The sequence below is a fragment of the Pinus tabuliformis genome, chromosome 1_2 (genome assembly GCF_031772625.1).
Source record: "Pinus tabuliformis cultivar Carrire ecotype Pingquan chromosome 1_2, CPIR1, whole genome shotgun sequence".
NCBI lineage: Eukaryota > Viridiplantae > Streptophyta > Pinopsida > Pinales > Pinaceae > Pinus > Pinus tabuliformis.
The window spans coordinates 1,305,333,326-1,305,348,188 of NC_142298.1; the positions used below are offsets into that span (position 1 = coordinate 1,305,333,326).

General features: G+C 37.7%; 1 protein-coding gene across 2 annotated transcripts in view; it reads left to right on the plus strand.

The window, feature by feature from the left end:
* Window positions 1-14,863, plus strand: part of LOC149211007 (uncharacterized) — a 467,932-nt gene that overhangs the window by 204,187 nt on the left and 248,882 nt on the right. For both annotated transcript variants that reach the window (XM_089396856.1, XM_089396857.1), the window contains exons 12-13: window positions 11,209-11,295; window positions 11,615-11,716. In XM_089396856.1, coding sequence (XP_089252982.1) covers window positions 11,209-11,295; window positions 11,615-11,716 — 189 coding nt within the window. The remainder of the gene's footprint in view (window positions 1-11,208; window positions 11,296-11,614; window positions 11,717-14,863) is intronic.

The window sequence follows — 14,863 nt, forward strand, 5'->3', positions numbered from 1 at the left end:
GAGAAGGAGAGCAAGAGAGCAAGAGAGATTTTTGAGCAGGGAGGAGAAGGAGACAACAACTTGGCACACATTCCAAGGCAGTAGTTGAGCAGATTTGTACAACTGATTCAGCACACAGTGAAAGGCAGATTTTGGCACGATTTTCGAGGAGTGGTTTGCACAAAAATCGAGTAGTTTGCTGGTTTTTTTGCACGCAAAACGAGGGCCATACAACGCATTTATTGCAGGCCGTACAACGCATTTATTGCAGTCCGTACAACGCATTTAATGCTGGCCGTACAACAACATTTAATGCTGAAAGTGGGCACGAAAGTCGAGGAGGCCGTACAACATTTATTGCTGTCCTGTTTGCTGTAATTTCCAGATTGCTGTGAGGCACGGGAAAAGAGATAAGTTGTAAATTTGCTTGCTGATTTTTTGCTGAATATTTCTCACTGTAAAAAGGCAATTTTCAGAAATAAAGAAGAGCTCTCGAACTGGTTTTCCCCAAGAGTTGTAGGGGGTTTTTCCAGGGTCACTTTGACCAAAAATCTCTGTGTTTTAATGGCTGTTTGTCGCTGCTGAATTTATTTCTGTATTTTCCAGCATTCTGTAAAATTTCCAGAATTTGTGTTTTCAGCAAAAATTTATTTTTTCAGTGTTAAATGTATGGATATGGGAATGAGCATTTAACTATATGGGAGAAATAAGGTGAAACTGAAAACCGGGGTGGGAAAACAAAAATTTCTACATTTGTCACCAATGGCAAAGGGCAACTCCCCCTGACAAACTCTCATCCTACGGACCTGTACACACCTCCACTCCCCCTTTCTACTTAGATAAGAGAGAGTCTAATGAGAACTTGGGGGAATCCCAAGCATTTGGGGAAGATACTCAAATGCTTCGCAAGGTAATGGTTTGGTAAAGATGTCAACGATTTGTTCGTCTCTGCCAACATATTCAAGCTTGATATTCTTTTCGTCGACTTGCTCTCTAACAGAATGATATTTGATCGAAATGTGCTTTGTTTTGGAATGCATCACAAGATTCTTGGAGATACTGATGGCACTGATGTTATCGCAGAAGATGGGAATAGGCTCATCAAAATTGACTTGAAGATCTTGCAAATTTTACTTCATTCAGAGAACTTGAGTACAAGCTGTTTCCGCGATATATTATGATTCCGTTGTGGATAACAAGATTGAAGATTGCTTTTACTTAACCATGAAACAAGGCAACCACCTAGATAGAATGCTGCTCCATTGGTACTCTTACGATCATCAACACTTCCTGCCCAATCTGCATCTGTATAAGCTTGGATAACTAGATCATTTCCTTTGGGATACCATAAACCATATTCCGCTGTGCCCTTAAGATATCGAAGAATTCTTTTGACGACAATAATATGAGATTCTTTTGGTGCTGCTTGGAATCTTGCTACTTGTCCAACTGCCTGCATTACATCTGGTCGAGAAGCTGTCACATATAGAAGACTACCAATCATAGATCTATACAACCTCTGGTCCACATCCTTTGACGAATCTTCTAAGCTTAACTTGCAACCTGTTACCATTGGGGTAAGGACAGGCTTGCAATCTTCCATCTTGAATTTCTTGAGCATTTCCTTGATGTACTTAGTTTGATATATAAATATTCGTTTATGCTGCTGAGATATCTGAAGCCCTAAATAGTATGTCAGCTTGCCAAGTAGAGACATTTCAAACTCACTTTGCATCTTTGTGGCAAAGTTTTTACTTAATTTGTCTTCATTGCTTCCAAAGATTATATCATCCACATATACCTCAACAATCGTTAGGTTATCTTGATCCACTTTCACACGGAGATTGTTGTCAGCGCTTCCTTTCTTGAATCCTTGTTGGTGTAGATATCCATCAAGACGAGCATACCAAGCCCTAGGAGCTTGTTTGAGACCATATAGTGCCTTCTTTAATCTGCAAACGTAGTCTTCCTTGTCAGAGAGCAGAAAACCTTCGGGTTGTTCAATGTAAACTTCTTCTTCCAATTCACCATTTAGAAAGGCTGACTTAACATCCATTTGGTAGACCTTGATTTTTCTCGAGCATGCATAAGTGAGAAACATACTGATAGCTTCCATTCTGGCAATAGGAGCAAATGTTTCTTCATAGTCGATTCCTTCAACTTGTGCATATCCTTTGCAGACTAATATTGCCTTATTCCTGGTAACCTGTCCATCCTCATTCAATTTGTTTCTGAATACCCATTCAGTTCCAAAAACATTTTTATCCCTTGTTCGTGGAACCAATTCCCAAGTGTCGTTCTTGTCAATTTGATCTAGTTTTTCATTCATAGCTGCTACCCAATGTTCATATTGACTAGCTTTCTCAAAATTGCTAGGCTCAAAAGTGGTTAAAAGAGCAAAGTGGGCTTGCCGTGATGAGCTAAGTTGTCGACTTCTTCTTGTTCCAATTCCTTCATTTTTATTGCCGATGATTTGATTTGACGAATTATTCTTTTGACACCATTATTTTAAAACTTTTGGAGAAGTTTCTTGTACATCCCGATGATATTTTCTTATTTCCTCTTGGTTGACAGTTGTTTCCTTATTTGATTGGTCTTGTTCTGGAGCTTCTTCTTCATCCTTCACAGATTCTTCCTCAAATCCCTTAGATTTGCTTGAAGAGACAATCTCATTGTTATCCTTTGGACCACAATCTTCATCAAAAGTAACATTTATGCTTTCCACTATTTGTTTTCGCCTCAGATTGTAGCATCTATAAGCCTTCCTTTTGCGTGAATAACCAACGAAAATACCTTCATCAACACGGGAATCGAACTTGCCCAATTTTTGATCTTCTCTTTTGATGTAGCATTTGCTTCCAAATATTTTGAAGTATTTGACATTAGCTGGTCTTCCTTTCCATAGTTCGTACGGAGTCATGTTACAATTGTTCCTGAGCAAACCTCTGTTTATAATGAATATGGCTGTATCGATTGCTTGAACCCAGAATTTATCATCTAATTTTGAGTCATTTAACATTGTTCTGGCCATTTCTTGTACAGTTCTGTTTTTTCTTTCAACAACTCCATTTTGTTGTGGTGTTCTGGCTGTTGAGAATTTCCTTTTTATTCCATTTTCATCACAGTACTGTTGAAATACCTTGGAAGTGAATTCTCTGCCATTATTTGATCTCAGACACTTGATCTTCAAATCGGTTTCATTTTCAACCAATTCCTTGTAGATTTTAAAACACTTGAATGCCTCTGACTTTTCTTTAAGAAACTGACGACTGTCATTTTGGTGTAATCATCTATCATTAGCATAAAGTATAATTCTCCATCTAAACCTTTTGTTCTCATAGGACCACATAGATCAATATGTATTAATTCCAATGGACGTGATGCAAAGTGTTCTTTTGTCTTGAACTCAACTTTTGTCTGTTTGTCGTGCCTACAAGCTTCACATATTATATTGGTAGGTTTTGAAATTTTCGGCATTTCTCTTACTGCTTCCTTTTTGCTGATCCTGACCAAATTGTCGAAATTTATATGTCCCATTCGTTTGTTCCATAACCAACTTTCATCTTCTTTTGCCAAAAAGCACCCTTTAGGTGTCTCATCCAAAATGTATATGTCATTTGGAGCTCTGCTTGCTGTAGCCACAATTTTTCCAAATTTTCCTTTCCTAATTTCACATTTCTTAGAGTTGAATAGCATCGTGTGTCCTTGATCGCACATTTGTCCAACACTGAGCATATTGTGATTCATATTTTCAACCAACAACACATCCTTTGCTAATGCATCCTTGCTTCCAAGTGTGACCGTACCTGCTCCTATGACGTTTGAAGACCTGTCATTTCCAAAAGACACTGTTCCATCCTTCTTTTCTTTCAAGGATATGAACTTATTTTTATCTCCAGTCATATGCGTTGAGCAACCACTGTCAACATACCAAATGTTTCTGTTGCTTTGAGCCTTGAGAGAGATAACACATTTTTTAGTCTTCTTTTTCCATACTTGTTCATTCTGATTTTGCGAGAATTCCTTTGAAGAGCTTCCAAGTCTGCAATCTTTAGCTAGATGTCCAAAATTGTTACATTTGTAACATTCAACATCATCTCTCAAATGATCAAATATGTTGATATTCTGCTGAGTTCTAGAATATCCATTTCTGAAAGATCTCCTGGAACTATATTCATTCCAAACATACATGCGACATTCTATAGCTCTATGTCCAAACCTTCCACATGAATAACAATGACCATAAAAGATAGTTTGATACCTGGGAGGAAATCTTCTTCAAGGAATTGTTTTCCATGGTTCTTCCTGCGAGTCTTGATCTCTTGATTTAGTTGAGAGATCTACCTGCTTGGTAGATTTTGCATATCCATCTTCTTTTGTTGTCATAGAAGGACTTGATGTTGATTTTGGGTAGCGTCGGATGTACTCTAGCCTTGAAAATTGGTGGAGAGGCTAAGGCACATGAGATCTCCAAGACTCAGAAAGCGTTTGGAGAAATTCCACCCAGATGAGGAGTTATTAAAATAATTAATATTTTTAATGGGTCCCTAAGTCTAAACTTAGGAAAATAAAAATATTAATGTGTATTAAATTATTAATAAAATATGGGTGAGAAAGTTCTAAGTGACGAGGATCAAGCTAGTTATAATCTTAGCCGTTGATTAGAGACTTAATCTCGGCCGTTGATTCGTCAACATGAAAAGTATAAGAGGAGGCTTGAGGGTCAGTTGGAGATACACCAAGAGAGACCAAGAATTCGATTGTCCAGGGCGATGTTTGCTGAGGAAATCAAGTTAGTGATTAGTTGCAGTGAGGGGCAGTTCAGCAAGGGATTTCCATCTGAGGTTGAAGAATACATAGCAGAGATGCAGTGAAGTGCCAAGAGAGACAATGCGGGCCCTAGTAGAGCTGACACAGAGGCCGTAGGAGCTGACGCAGAAGATGCAGAGGGTCATAGAGGTTGATGCAGAAGCTGTAGACTCTGATGCAAAAGTCATAGAGGCCTTCAGAGGTAGTGCTAGGAGATTCTATGGGACAAAATGGGAGAAAATCAGCAGATTCTGAGCCGGGATAGGGTGATGCAGCTCCTGGAGGAGTGACGCAGTTCCTGAGCAATGCTTGGAGCGACTTTCACTGTCCAGCATGGGGAACATCCAAAGTCGCTGTGGGGTTTGATCATCTGGTTGCCGATTTTCCCAAATATCTGTCTCCGGATAGAGGTACTATTGCCGAGGAAATTCTCTGTTGGGTGAGCCATTTTTGGCACCCTAGTTGTATTCACGAAATCTGCTTAATAATACAAACCCTCTATATGCTGCACCGATTTTCCTGAATTGGGTTTTTCCGGGGACGATTGTCCAAAAATAACGGCGTCCCTTGTGTTATTGTTTTTGTTTACTTCAGTACATGATCTGTATATTTGTGAAGGTTGCAATAGTGTTTACTTAGATGTTTATGCAATTAAATAACTTGTTAATGTAAAGAACCAATAAGAGATTGTAAACTAGTAATTCCAGTTGGGGTTTCTGATGTGTTAGATTCAGGAATTTTAATGCTTTACTCCTTTCAGATTTTTCTTTGTAACCAAGAGTCAAGACCACTCTTATCACTGTATGATCACTGATTGCTGATGAGTTCTTCCAATGCCTTTGAGCTGTTGGCATAGTTTTGAAGAGTTTTTCCAATTTTTACTTCCTTTCATAGAGAGACTATTTCAGCGTCCAATGCTTCTCTTTCCTTGTTGCTTTCCTTTAATTCTTTCTTGAGTGATTCTTCAATTCGTTTGTATTCTTCAACCATGATTTTAAGATTTAGGACCTGTTCCTTTTATGTCTTTAATTCGTCTTTAAGAGTGTTGTCATGCTTCTTCTTGGCCTTGAACTCTTTGATAACTCTGATCTCTTCGTTTTGAAGTTCAACGTCAGTCATCTCTTCTTCTCCTTCTTCGTCAGATGCCTCTTGCTTATTGTGCTTGGCCATAAACAATACTCTTCCGTTGATTTCTTCTTCATTATCACTGTCTTCATTAGATGAGGAGCTATCTTCTTTGGAGAAGAAACTCTTCTTAAACCATTTCTTCTTGCCTTGCTTGTTGAACTTCCTAGGACCTTTCTTTCCCTTCGTAACAACCTCATTTTTGTGAGGACACTTGGCTGAAAAATTCCCAACCTCACCACAATCAAAACATATTAATGGAAGTTTACCTTTGAATTTTCCTGTACTTGTTCTCATTTTCTGCGTGAAGTAGGCAAATTCTTTATCTGAAAATTCTTCTTCATCTTCCTTTTCTTCATCCTTACAACTGCAAGTTTTTTCTTTTGGAGTCTGCTTGTCCTTACTAGTCTTCTTGGATGCAACAAATGCTATTTCTAAGTGAGATATGCAATCCTCTTCTTCAATCCTCATTTCATATTATGTAAGAATTTCCTGCAATTCATCTATGACGAGATTGGTAAGATTCGATCTATCTTCCAAGACAGACACCTTTGGGTTGAATCTTGCTGGCAAGGTTTTGAGGATCTTTCGGACAACAATTTTTGTGTCGATAGGTTCTCCCAAACCTTCCAATGTATTTGTTGTTTCATCAACACGCTGAAAGTATGTAGCAATATCTTCATCTTCCTTCATTCTGAGTTGCTCAAATTTTGCCCTGAAAATTTGAAGCTTTTCTTCTTTCACCCGTGAGTCACCTGCATATATATTCTCAAGCTTTCCCCATACCTCTTTATCTGTTTTGGAACTCAATACTGTAAGATAGACAAATTCAATAAGCCCACTGATAATAAGATCTTTAGCCTTTGCATCATATACCATATTTTTCTTACCTTGTTCATCCGGGGTTGATGTGAAGCCTTTTTCAATGATTTCCCATACTTCGTATCCTTGTGCCAGCAAATGAACCTGCATTCTTCCACTCCAAAGTGCATAGTTATTTCCATTGAACAAAGGAACTCTATTCTTGGTATATTCCATGATCTCCTTCTAGTTGTTAGATTGTTATTGAAGGAACCAAGCTCTAATACCAATTGTTGGAAATACTGAGAGGGGGGTGAATTAATATTCCTTAGCAATTAGCACTTTTAAATCTTTTCAGAGCATTAGTTAATCTTCAATTATTATTAATGTTTATCCAGTAACAACAATAAACAATAAAACACAGTAGGCACAACAATTTTAGGTGGAAAACCCCCTCCATGTCAAAAACCACTGAATGCTTTTCTAATAATTCTTTAATCTTCAGTCCCAACTAAAATGAAAGTTACAACTTCGTAGCATTTTAGAAAAGCATTCTTCACCAACTCCCACTGGATGGACGCCCCAACGCCCTGCTTTCTTCTGTAGTCAACTGAATGGATGCCCCAACATCCTAGACCAACCTACCACGCTGAAGTGTTCATAGGCTCCAACCTATAGGTGACTTCATGCACCTGCCTAGCACCTCCATGCCACCCTATAATGACCAAAAATGAAACAAGAGTGTGGACTACCGTACCAGGGACAATGATCCACGATACAATATAATTTACAATGATTTTCTTGATCTTGACCAATTACCCAATCACACTATGCCTTGCAACCTGACCATGACATCATCCAACAATGACTCCCATACCTCTCAACAATGCCTCTTCAACTCTAGGCAGATTGACTTTTTTACAATAATGACTTTTTTACAATTTTACATTGATGATCTTTTACAATACTGACTCTTGACAAGAACTGACACTTGACTTGACACGACTTCTTGAATCACTTGTAGCTGCTGAGGTATTGTCATGCTTGCTTCAAGTAATGGTACTTTGGTGCTGCATGTCCTTCTAGTATGTGTCTGAGTTGTCCTGAAGTGTACTCCTTCCTCCAGATGCATTAATGAACAAGACCCAAACCAATACACAAACAAAATACTTACACTATACTGCAAAACACATGTCAGAGATGATATTCAAAATTCAAATGCAAACACTAATCATACATACCTTGCTGTAGCAGACTTACCCTTGATTGTTGATGTGTGGTCCTTATTGTAGTGATCCTTGAATGCATACTTTTTCTTGCCTCCTAGGAGCTCGATATTGAATCTATTGTATCTATGTAATTTCGGATCTCCAAGGTTTGAAATTTCGTTCCGTGGTAGCTCCCTGAGTCCTCTTTCGAACGCTACAGGTCTGATCGAGATTGGATTCTTCATGAAAGAGTTATGCCCAATCTCCCACGATGACCTGATTATAGACTGGTTTTGGAGAGAACTTGTACGAAGTGCCACTTGTCACTGTTTCGACCTTCGACCCTGAAAATGATACCCAACAAACTACAGTTTGTCCTCTTTCTGTCACTGTTTATGACATTTGAATCCAATGCTCAGAGAGGAAGTTATGACGATTTTCCCAAGGTCACTTGTTTGGTATGGAATTTGGGAGGTTGCAAAAACCCTAACTTTCTCAGATTGAAAATATAGCGAACCAAGATCTGAAATTTGGTCATGAGGTTCATCAAGTTTTCGGCTCAAATGGGTTTTATTTTCAGCTTCTGGAGCTTCGTAGAAAACAAGTTATAGCGGAAATGCCACGATGACCAGTTTGAAGCAACGAAACCCTCAAATCCAAAGCTCTAAACTTGCTGCAAAACAAACCTTCAAACTTGATCATAATGTTGTACCCTAACCAGACCTCAATGAAACCTTAAACTCCTTGGAACAAATCCTGCGATAGAAGCTCATTTGGGCCAAAAAATTACAGAGGTCCTCTCACAAGATAATTCGTTGAAATTGCTTGCATGAGGAAGATATGAGAGTCACAATTTATAGGAATGACTTGAGTTGAAAGGGGCTTCAACAAGTGAATGTTGGAGGGATTTTAGGAGCTTAAAGCATTATTAATTATTGACTATTCAGTGACCACAACCAACGATGAGTGCCATGCCACAACCCAATGGGGTTTTAGCCCACTAACTAGGGTTACTAACTTCAAACACGAATATCTCTCAAACTGTGAAGAATTACGTGGTGTGCCATATATCAACGGAAACATCTTGATGAGTAGAATCTGTCTAGAAGATCCTTGACTCAGAATAGAGTAAGTTGTCAAGTCAAAATGCCCATGCAAGATTGGGGTAGCTGCTGGTGCTGCTTGGGTTGACATCAATGACAACCACTGATCAACACTTTACCCATAGTCATGAAAAACACATCATAAGAACCCATTAAACTTCAATAGGTAGGCATATGAATAATACATAGCCAACACAACCAAAATCACCAATTAATTCCATGAAAGTGTAGCACGTAGACCAAGATGTCAATTCAGCAGGAAGACATTACAAGTGCATAATCACGAACATCCTTTTTCATTATATAAAATTGAATTACATTTGAAGTCTTAAACAAAAGAAACTTATTTGATCAATATCGATAGCTGCTTGGAACTGTTGATTGGTGGACCACCGACCACTTTCCACCTAACCATAGGCTCAATTGACTATATTCTTTGTAGCTGGCCACTCCGACCTAGACCATGAAGCCATGAGATGAAATTTTTAACTAAATATTTAATGGAGTCATGAAGGCCACTCTCATTCATCAATTCAAAGTCAGCAAGTTCCCCTTAAACCCCAAAGTGTCAATAGTGTGCATGTCTATGGGTGTCTTTTTTCAGCTGTCTTGCACAGCACAAAGTGCGTGCCTTCACTACCCACCAGTCCCTTGGTGACCTTCCCTATCTTAGTGCTCAATGCCCTATATCCAACAAGCATCTAGAACACCACTCAATAGCTTAGGATTGGTAGACTTGCCATTAAATTTCTCAGGCCAGAATCGGATCTATCTGATCCCTCACTACATTCCCATTTGTAGAGACTGGAGAGCCTCCTCTGTTCTCCTATGGTGGTTGGTCAAATGACCAATGATTGCTTGTCCCCCAATTGGCAGACCTGATATTGTGTCAGGTCTGCCAATTTATGGCTAGTTCAGAAGCTTCTAGTCAGATCCCAGAAATCTCTCAATGTACTTTGCCCATACCTTGGATGGAACAGTTGGGTACAGATCCCACCTAACTTCATAACTATGGGAGTTGTGGCTCTACTACCAACTCCTTCCCCATTAGTTATTTCTTGGGTAAAATTGACAAATTTAGATATTCAAAATATTTGGCTGAACCAAATAGCTTAATGACAGGGAATATATCTGTGGTTAGGTTTGCTACCATGTCTCCCCTTTATGGCTTTCCTCTATCATGGCTTCTCATGGTCTCTATCATGCCTCCACCTCTTCATCAGTTAGTTGGCATTTTACATTCAAAATACAATTAAAATTGTTCTGGGTCTTTTAACTGGTTCACATTTACATGCCCACACAGGCCATTAACCTGATTGATTACAATGTCAGTGGGGGATTAAAGGATGGGGTGTTACATGAATCTTTTTCTTGTCCTGTTATTGTGTTTTCTACGAAGGTGTTTTTCCTGCCGAATTTCTTGGATGTAGTTTTGGCATTATTTTTTCTGGAGAGGTTGTTTCCTCATGAATTTCTGCGAGGGCCTGTATTACTAAAAAATCCTTTTTAAGGGGAGATATTTCTGGAATATTGGAAGAGTGACTGGTATTTAGCTTCAAATTTCTGTGTGATTTCAACAACCTCTGTCATATTTTTCGGGTATGAAACTACTGGAGATTGATTAAGAGGAAACTTTATGCCTCGCAAAAATTGATGAACACATGTATCTGATTTCCAATTTAGAGTAATGAGAATAAATTGTTACCCTTATGGTTGAACTTTTGCACTTTCCTAGTATTGATTTTTAGTGTCTTGAGAATTGGGATAGTTGCTTTCATGTCCTATCAGATACTGTGACTGCACACTTGCATTATTAATCTAGTCCTTCTAAAAACCTCTAATGATTTTATTCGATTCACCATCTCCAAGGATTTATTGTATTAGAAAACAATCATGATCTACAATCAACCTACCTTGATTGCTGTTCTCTAGCGTTGTATCTACAATTTTATTTCAATGCAATTTTTTACACGGATATCTAGAAAGTGATTAGATTCTTTTTTTTAGGGAAGGTGTTTAAGTCGGCAATGTCTTTTGTGTTTTAGTGAATTTTTGCTGGAGTCAAGCATGTGATGTATGGGAATATCTAAGGCTTTTAAATAATGTTGCTAGGTTTATTTTAATCACTTGTTTTATTGACCTGTCATTTCATTTTATTTTTTATTTTTGTTTTGTTGATGCAGGCTTTTACACGAGCATTTGCAGAGTGTAACACAAATTCGACAATGAAGCTCTCATGCCTCTCTTCAATTGAAAACATGCTTTTTCATGTAAATTACATATTCTATGAAACCTGTAGTGGATACCTTCATATGGATCTATTTTTATGGTTGATTTTCTAAGTAATGCTCTTATCATTGGATATCAAACTCATAATTGCCAAAATTGATAAGGGATGTGCTTTTATCCCATTTATTCTATCGGAATTTGTTTGGAAAAATCATTTTTGTTTTCAACTGATGTTGTTAACTACCAATCTCATTATACTTGAGAGTGTCATATTATAATTTCTCTTCATGCTTGTTCATAATCCCCTTTGCATCTAATTTTTATAATCAAGGAGAGAATACACATTATTTTTGTATACAGGATGTACGAGATAGTCTTCTTCTAGTATTTCAAAGGGAATGGGTCAATTTGCTTCCGAAGCTGTTATGGGAGTTGAGGCATGACAACCCCAATGCATCCAAGGTGTGGGTTATAGCATCCTTGCATTTTTTATAATCAGTTTTGGTTAAAATAACTATATTCTTTTTGAATTGTCAATGCCAATAATTATTTTTGGGAGAGAGTTTAGTGATTCATATTGTCTTAAAGAGTGATAGATTCAAGTCATGATAGTTAATTCCACACTTTTGCTTAGCCAGGTTGGTTGATGGTATCAGTTGCTATCAATTCTAGTACCATTATGTATACCAAGGAATAAAATTGTTTGATGTCATCTCAAATGTAAGAAAGTAGATTCCACTTGTGGCTTATCAATGTGCTTGGAGTTTTAGATTTTAAATTTTTCTTGGGGGTTGGTTTCATCTTTGTTGCATAGGAGTGCTCTTGTCCCTCTTGCTTCCACTTTGGAAGCACAGTCTGAATAGGAGTGCTACATTAGTGATTTAGGGAGCATGCTCCTTCTTATTGCTGAAAGCTGTCCTTTGGAAAACGTCCCGAGGAAGGTTGAGTGGCCACTCAGGAAAAACATTCCCATCACTAGTACTCCTCTCATTTTGGAGTAAGTATCTGCTAACCAGAGGGGGAATTCCTATGAGAAACTTAGAACTTAAGATTTATATTTCAAGTGTATCACTGATTCTAATTCAGTGGGTAATGAAGAGAGCGAAGGAAAAAATATTAACGTAATTTATTATTTAATCATACAAATTAGAATCTTGACAAACAATGATGTGGTATAAAAAGAGACGCTGCTCCATAAGTCATAATAGGGAAACATCTTCACAAATTAGAAGAACTTGTGTTTCTTTAAATAGGCTTGGAGGAGCATAATTCTTTTACAAATCAAGGTCACTCCAAGGAATTGGAAGGGATATAGACAAAAGTCACAAATCAAAATGTTGTTAACTGACTATCTATAAATCTGCTACTCTAGACTTGGATGTTGGGACAAGAGCAATAAGAGATAGGTGCAAATTCACCTACAAAGGAAACATGCATGACGTCGCCCATTGTAAGCATCCTCTTCCATTTATTTTTTTGTCAAAGTTTGATAACTTTTCTAATAAATTCTTTAATCTTCAGCCTCAACTGAAATGAAAGCAACAACTTCGTAGAATTCTAGAAAAGCATTCTTCTCCAGCTCCCATTGGAAGGATGATCCAACGCCCTGGTTGCTTCAGTAGTCAACTAAATGGATGCCCCAACATCCTAGACCTACCTACCACCCTAAAGTGTTCACAGGCTCCAACCTGTAGGCGACTTCATGCACCTGCCTAGCACCTCCCTGCCACCCTATAATGACTGAAATGAGACAAGAGTGTGGATTCCCGTACCAGGGACAACGATCCACGATACAAAATTATTTACAATGATTTTGACCGAACACCCATTCACACTATGACATGCAACCCAACCATGACATCATCCCAACAGAGACTCCTATGCCTCCCAATAATGCCTTTTCGACTCTAGGCAGATTGCCTCTTTTACAATAATGACTCTTCCAATGATGTCAATTTTACAAATGACTCTTTTACAACTTTACAATGATGACTCTTGGTCTTGACACTTCTTCACAATATACAGATGGCTGTCATGTCTTCAAAGGATGTCCCTCTGCAATGCTTCCTTTGATTTGATACTTCTGCTCTTGAATTCTTGCTTGAAGTTGTACTTGAATCTTCTTCTACTTGCATGCAAAATTTGCCCAGCGAAACCAATCCCAAAATAAAACAAAATACCCTTCAACTTACCTCTACCTGCAAAACACATGTAAGTGCATAATAATGAATAAATACAAATTAAAATTACAATGCGTACCTGAAGTGTGCTTGTCACTTTTGTTGTTGACTTGTTGCAACAGTAGACAAAGACTCTCACTCTTGATATAGGCCTGGACTCCAATGTTGCACTAATGGTTATCGGGATTAATTCGACGCGAGGAAAAAATCGGAAAAAATCGTAATAATCGGGAAAAAATTGGTAATAATCGAGAAAAAATCGTTTGGTACAAAAATATTCATTTTTTTCAATTTTTTTAATATCTAAACCATCTACAACATAAAATAAATACATTGACACATAAATATGATAAAAGAACTAACATATAAGATGTTTAATATCATTTCTAGTGCCACATCACACATAACAGTGAATCATGTCTTGAATAGTAAGTCCTGACTCATGACTCCCAACTCAGCCTCAAAATATCAACAAAAAATATAATAATGTATCTCATATCATGAGTCATAATGTCATATACAATGAAATGAACCAAATAACTAAAGTCTAATACTATTGATTTCCTTTGCCCCTCTAGATGTAGATGTCAGTGGAGTTGGCAGTAGACTCTGCTGTGCTCTAGAAGCTGAAGAACTAGGAGCTACAGGAGGTAGACCACGTCCTCTACTTGTGATAGGGGTAGCTTGGGTCACCTCCTCCTCCTCATATATATATATATATATATATTTATTTATTTATTTTTATTTTTTTTCCACGATTTTTTCATAAAAATTGGCAAAAAAAAAAAGACCTTGATTTTATCTTCTTTTTGAAAAGATCGCGATAAAACGATTTTATCGCGATTTTTTGGTGATTAGTGCAACATTGCTGGACTCTATGCAAGACTATATCCAAAACTAAGCTAAAGATATATACAACAAAAACTGATGATAGACCCTAGACTTGTGATGGAACAAGTTCTAAGTACAACAACAAAGACCATATTATCAACTATGACAAGACAAGTAACAGGAACTTACAACATCATATAGATTTAGCAGACTTGGTGTAGCATCAAGAATATGTAGCATCAAATGTGTAGTATCAAGAATAGGACATCCAAAATGTGGTATCGAAGCTAACTGTGACATATAGAGACATAGAGATATAATTGAGACGGAGGTAACCACATACCAAGCTTTCAGTTTGGTAGCTAGCTCTACCAAACCAGAGAGAGCTCTCTCTATGATAACAACCAATGGATTGACTGGAAAAGGAATAGATTTTAGGTTAGGTATGCTAGTCTCAGGTAGATCTTGAAAGTTTTAGGGTTTTGATGTTGTATAAGGGAGAAAAACCAGCTAACTAGGTCAAAGGATCAAAGGGTTACAACAGCAAAGATATGGAGGAGCAAGGTAGCAATAATTCTGTGATGTGTAGTGTAGTGTT